Raw genomic sequence first — 5,038 nt, 5'->3', positions numbered from 1 at the left:
GGTGAATTGTCCCCTTCAGATTTTGTTCAAATAGTAATATCTTTTTCCTCTTTGGTTTTATCGTTTTCGCGTGAGATCGTGAATTACGTGACATATGGTCCATTTCTCCATTTCTAAAAATACTAACAATTAGTAGTACAGATTTTGTTTTACAGACTGGAATTCCAAAACTAGTACACAAGTTTTGGATTCTATTACGTTGTTGTTATCAGTAGACATAGTTCCCAATTTGAGTTGTAACACCATTATATTCGATGAATAATACTCCATATCTTAACATCGATTCATGGGCATTATGGGGATAAACGTTCATAGAAATTATGATGAAGTTTGAACATTTGACTTCTGAAAGTAAAACAAAAAGGAAAAAAACCATCAAAGAAAACAGAATCCAAGACCCTTTTATTAGCTAATGAGAAGAAAGTTAGGTGTTGAATTATGAAGAATGGTGTTACAAAAAAAAAAGTTTATGAAGAATGTTCCATAAAGCTTTAACATTTCAAATGGTACATGACACATCCTTGATCACTTTTCTTTTCCTATTTGACAAAAAAGAAATATTGACCATCAAATCACTTAGGTTTGGGTATCCGGTAGCTCCGTCTAAATTGATTTAAATTTTCAGATTTTCAATATTATGTTCATAAGTTTCATTTAAGTTTTACTAATTATCAGATCGAATTTGATTCGATTCTTTTTGAGTTCAGTTCAGATTGTAACTAATGTCTGAAATTGTCTAAAAATATATTTTTTAACCTGAAAAGATAATCTCTCTTTAAAATGTATAAATTATTCACAAATCTAATTAAAAATTAGTTAAACTATCTAAACTAACTAAAATAACAAATAACAGAAACCACAAAAATCCTTAAAATATAATAAAATATTTAAATTACTTTAACATATATAAAAATATTAATATATTTAACTAATTTCAGATATTTTTGGATCTAGTCTGAGTAGTTTCGTTCGATTATATCTAAACTCTAAAGTACTAAGTTCATAAATCTCATTCAGATGTTTTTGTATAATGGGTTTTTTGGTTCAAATTTAGGTAGATATTTTGAGTTAGGATAAAAACGTCCACCTAACAGTCTTTATGTCTAAATATAATCATAAGTTCATAACCATCATTAGATTAGAATCACACTAAACATAATCCCAAAAAACGAAAAGAAACAAATAGTTATATTAGTGGACTAAAGATTCAAAAGCCCAGTAGTATAGGCCTTCAAAAGCAACTTAACCAGTGATAGGACAAAAATCAATCCAAACCGGAGTCTAATGTACAAACCAGTTGGTTTATTGATTCAGAATACTATTAACCAACCCATGTTCTAATTAAACTGCAATAACCTTGCATAGAACTAATATAAATCTATCAATAAACTTACATAAAGTGGCAAACAAAGGTACAAAAGTCCACAAAAACAACGACTTAACCCTTACCAACGTCGTAACATAACCTCTCACACACATAGAGCTCACTGGAGTCAGATCAGAAAATGGAATCCAAGTACAAGTGGTTACGCTTCCTACTAAACTCCAACAAGCTACCGTATGTACGATCAGCCACTCCCACGAACAGTGCTTCCGTGTCAGGACTAAACGATATTCCAGCTACTTCTCCAAACATATCAATCTCTTGACACTGACTATAACCAGCTTCCGTGTCAAAGACGTGAACAAAGTCTGCTGGCTCAGCCATGGCCAAGAACCGTCCATCAGAAGTAAACCTCAACGCTCTAATAGCTCCCATGTTTCCTTTCAACACTTTGAGCGACTTAGATAAGTTCCTCACGTCCCATAGCCTGCATGTTGTGTCTTGGTTCCCCGTGGCTAGGATTTGCCCGTTTGGATGCCATGCTGATGAAAACGAGTAGTCGAGATGGCCTTCGAGGGCATGGATCACTTTACCTGATCCTGCCTCGGCTAGTAAGCACTCGGGACTGTCTCCTAAGACAGCTACTAGCTTCCCGTCTGGACTTGCCGTCACGTTCTAGACAAAGATGATAAAACACATTTAACACTTATGAAACACAAGAGTATATGTAAGTAACAAAGGTGATTTGATTTACTTACATTTACCGACCAGTCAAAGGTAAAACTGTTGAGGAAAGCAAAGTTTGTAGCGTCAAGTACACGGACGGTGCAGTCATTGTTCGCGGTTATAACTCTTAACGAGCCACTACATGGATTGAGAGACCAAAGTATTCGAGTTAGAAGAGGAAGGCATAGCAAATGAAATGTTGGCATATAGCTCCAAATTTTTAAAAATAATTAAAATAAAAAACTCCCTAAATTTTCAAAAAGATTTTTATATAAAAATCTTATTAAATTATTTATAGCCCCCAAAATCTGAACCAGTGTATATGTTCTGTTTATCCCAGGTTCTTAATTAAGTACCTTGGTGTGTTGTATATATCGACCGAGTTTGTGATGTCGTTTTCAACCGATGTTAGAACAGTACAGAATGCAACTCCAGGTTCGTTGACTCTCTGTAATAGAAAAGACCACAGCGAATGAGAATCACTCAAGTGTATAAAGATTAACTGTGTCTAATACCTTACAGATAAGCTCTCCTTGGAACCCTCCGGCAACTATCAAATCGTCTTTAACTGCCATGGTGCTTATCTGGACTCTTGATATGGACTGCGACAACGATCCAGGATGCTTCTGAAGATTGAAGTACCACTAACGTTAACTTAGTTTGAAGCCCTAGGTTGTTGAACAAGTGATATAAGAAGTAAAGTTGCTTACCATCGTAGGAACAATGGGCTTAGCCACGTTAAGTACTTCTTTGCTCCTTTGAAGCAAAGATGACCAATGCATGAGGGAGTAGTTCTTCATGAAATACACATCGTGCTTTGATGTTGCCCATATCAAGTTCCTCAGCTGAAAAAAAGTGTGAGCATGAAGATTAAGATTCACATCTGATACATTTAGTCATCTTAATAAAAGAAACATAAAAGTTCATATGCAAACACACAAGCCAAGAAGGAAACAGAGCGACCCTTCTCAATAATCTAATGTGAATGTCAGGGGCTAATGAGTGGATAAGATGTTACACATAAAATGCAAAATAACCTAAATTTTGGCTATAGACCTATGAATCAAATCACAAGAGCAGTATCTCGAAAGATGCAGTAATGAAGAAGCACACACATATGCAAGTTAAAAAAAAAAACAAAGATTCCCTGTAAAAAAGAACAAAAAGTTAGATATAGTCCTTGTAATGTTCAAACATTTTCCTATCATACCATATTAAAATGGTTTCTTTATGGCGCCAGATGCTCTCCCAACCTGTTTAAGAAAGGTTAGCAGCATATAGTAACTGTTTCTCAAAATGTGGAGGAGTTAAGAACGAAGCAGGTTAGATTAAGTTATTATATTTTTTCGAGAAGTTAGGAACGAAGCAGGTTAGATTAAGCACCCTTTCGAGATCATCTGCAAAAAGAAAAGGACTTTTTGTGAATCAACACCCCAGCTGCATAGCTGAGGCGGGAGAACAGTACACATAAGAAAACAAGAATCCTAAAACCAATAAAATAAACAACTACAAGAGATGCGTTATACATCTTTAAACAAAAACGTTAGGGTTTGTAGACTCGGTGTGAAGTAAAGGTGAAACTGTAAGCAGTATCATGTCATTAAAATTTAATAATTCGACAAATGAACTAGAGAACTCTGGTATGATTACAGGCCATGAGGCCAACGTGAATATAACTGTTTGCAGTAGCAGACTCGATTATTTAACACACAAGAGCTGAGTTACAGAGTATTTTTATGAATGAATAACCTAGCTGACTCCAGGTATTATGTAATACCAAACATTGCAAACATAGTTGAGAAAGTTTGTCTTGTCTACCTGAAAATGTGCAATAGTGGACTTGACAAGCCTCGTGTTGAACTGAAAGTCATAAAAGTGTTTTCCTTCCTTTACTTGCAAGCATTCCTGCCAACAACAAAACCAGAACCCATTAAGACATATGAAACTTAAAAATGAGTAAGTTTAGATTACAAACCTTATCAAGGTCTTGTCTGGACCTAAAGAGGCTCTCAAAATTCTTATACTGTTGCAACCTCTTGTAACGGTATTGATCTCTACTGTAATTAAGCCTCTCCCAAGGGATCCCTTGGATATCTTTCCCGTTCCTAGCTTCTAACGCTGACGTATCACCCTCCTGAGTCTAAAGATTAACATAACTCATAAGCTTAACTAAGTAATTAACACTCTACTAAACTAGACCAGAATTTTTAGCATACCGGGTCAAGATCATCCTCGAAATCAGAGTCAGCTTCACTCTTGTGATCAAACTCTCCAAAGGGTTCATCATCTTCAGAATCAGAGAAGCCGTGAAAGTCATCAACGAGGTATTCAAGGTCAGAGTTGTCGAAGATATCCATTACAAACCTGGTGAAACCAAATCAAGAAACACCATAAACACAAAAGGGTTCTCAAGAGTTTAAAGAAGCAAGGATATACTAAGAGCTCACCGTGTGATCGCGACAAAAGATTGTGGAAATGGAAGAAGAGGTGAGTAATGAAAAGCTTTCTGTGGTTTAGAGAGGAAACGGTGGGGAGGTGGTGGTGGTGTGCTTTATAACGGTGGAGGTACAAGAGAGCTTGTGCGGGTCCCTTTGTTATATTGTGGGACCGGTTAGAGCCGGTAAACCAACTTGGCGGGTTTGAATCCGCGAGCATGTTTAGGTTGAAGTTCTGAAGTCTTTAGGACCCACGAGTTTAACCGGAGCAGTAGTTAGATGGTCAAATGGAAAACGTTAAAACTCTTTTAAGAAAATACTAATAAATTAATAAATGCGAGATACGACAAAAATAGGAAACCATAAATACTTTCTATAATTTCACACTTTGAAATCTTAATTTATTGCATGTAAATATATTGGGATCTTATTTCTACAATTGTTGTTTAGTAGTATAAAATTAGAGAATCTAATCAATAATAATAAAATATTGCAGAATACTCTCTCTGTTTTTAAAATATGCATATTCTAGATCACATATATTAAGAAAATT

At 35.4% G+C, this 5,038-nt stretch overlaps 1 protein-coding gene across 3 annotated transcripts; it reads right to left on the bottom strand.

The window, feature by feature from the left end:
• Positions 1–1,341: 1,341 nt before the first annotated feature.
• Positions 1,342–4,636, bottom strand: LOC106400086 (uncharacterized WD repeat-containing protein C2A9.03). Of its 3 annotated transcripts, XM_013840499.3 has the most exons (9): positions 4,498–4,636; positions 4,267–4,414; positions 4,026–4,190; positions 3,869–3,955; positions 2,761–2,895; positions 2,566–2,676; positions 2,407–2,498; positions 2,083–2,188; positions 1,342–1,999 (listed from the first exon to the last, which is right to left on the bottom strand). In XM_013840499.3, the coding sequence occupies exons 2-9, from the start codon at positions 4,405–4,407 to the stop codon at positions 1,499–1,501; spliced, it is 1,338 nt and encodes a 445-aa protein (XP_013695953.2). In that variant the 5' UTR covers positions 4,408–4,414; positions 4,498–4,636; the 3' UTR covers positions 1,342–1,498. The 3 variants fall into 3 exon arrangements, with proteins under 3 accessions (XP_013695953.2, XP_022544998.2, XP_022544997.2); XM_022689277.2 differs by lacking the exons at positions 4,267–4,414; positions 4,498–4,636 and adding an exon at positions 3,261–3,303 and having other exon boundaries at positions 4,026–4,180; XM_022689276.2 differs by lacking the exons at positions 3,869–3,955; positions 4,026–4,190; positions 4,267–4,414; positions 4,498–4,636 and adding an exon at positions 3,261–3,857.
• Positions 4,637–5,038: the final 402 nt, after the last annotated feature.

Source organism: Brassica napus, chromosome A7, assembly GCF_020379485.1.
Source record: "Brassica napus cultivar Da-Ae chromosome A7, Da-Ae, whole genome shotgun sequence".
Taxonomy (NCBI): Eukaryota; Viridiplantae; Streptophyta; class Magnoliopsida; order Brassicales; family Brassicaceae; genus Brassica; species Brassica napus.
The sequence above is the reverse complement of the archived record's forward strand: the minus strand, read 5'-3'. Positions and strand labels throughout refer to the sequence as shown.

Coding starts and splice junctions, on each gene's coding strand:
- LOC106400086 (XM_013840499.3), bottom strand. CDS start 4,407: ATGGATATCTTCGACAACTCTGACCTTGAATACCTCGTTGATGACTTT. Junction 2,189..2,406: donor GATATATACAACACACCAAG/GTACTTAATTAA, acceptor CAATCCATGTAG/TGGCTCGTTAAGAGTTATAA. Junction 2,000..2,082: donor CCTTTGACTGGTCGGTAAAT/GTAAGTAAATCA, acceptor ATCTTTGTCTAG/AACGTGACGGCAAGTCCAGA.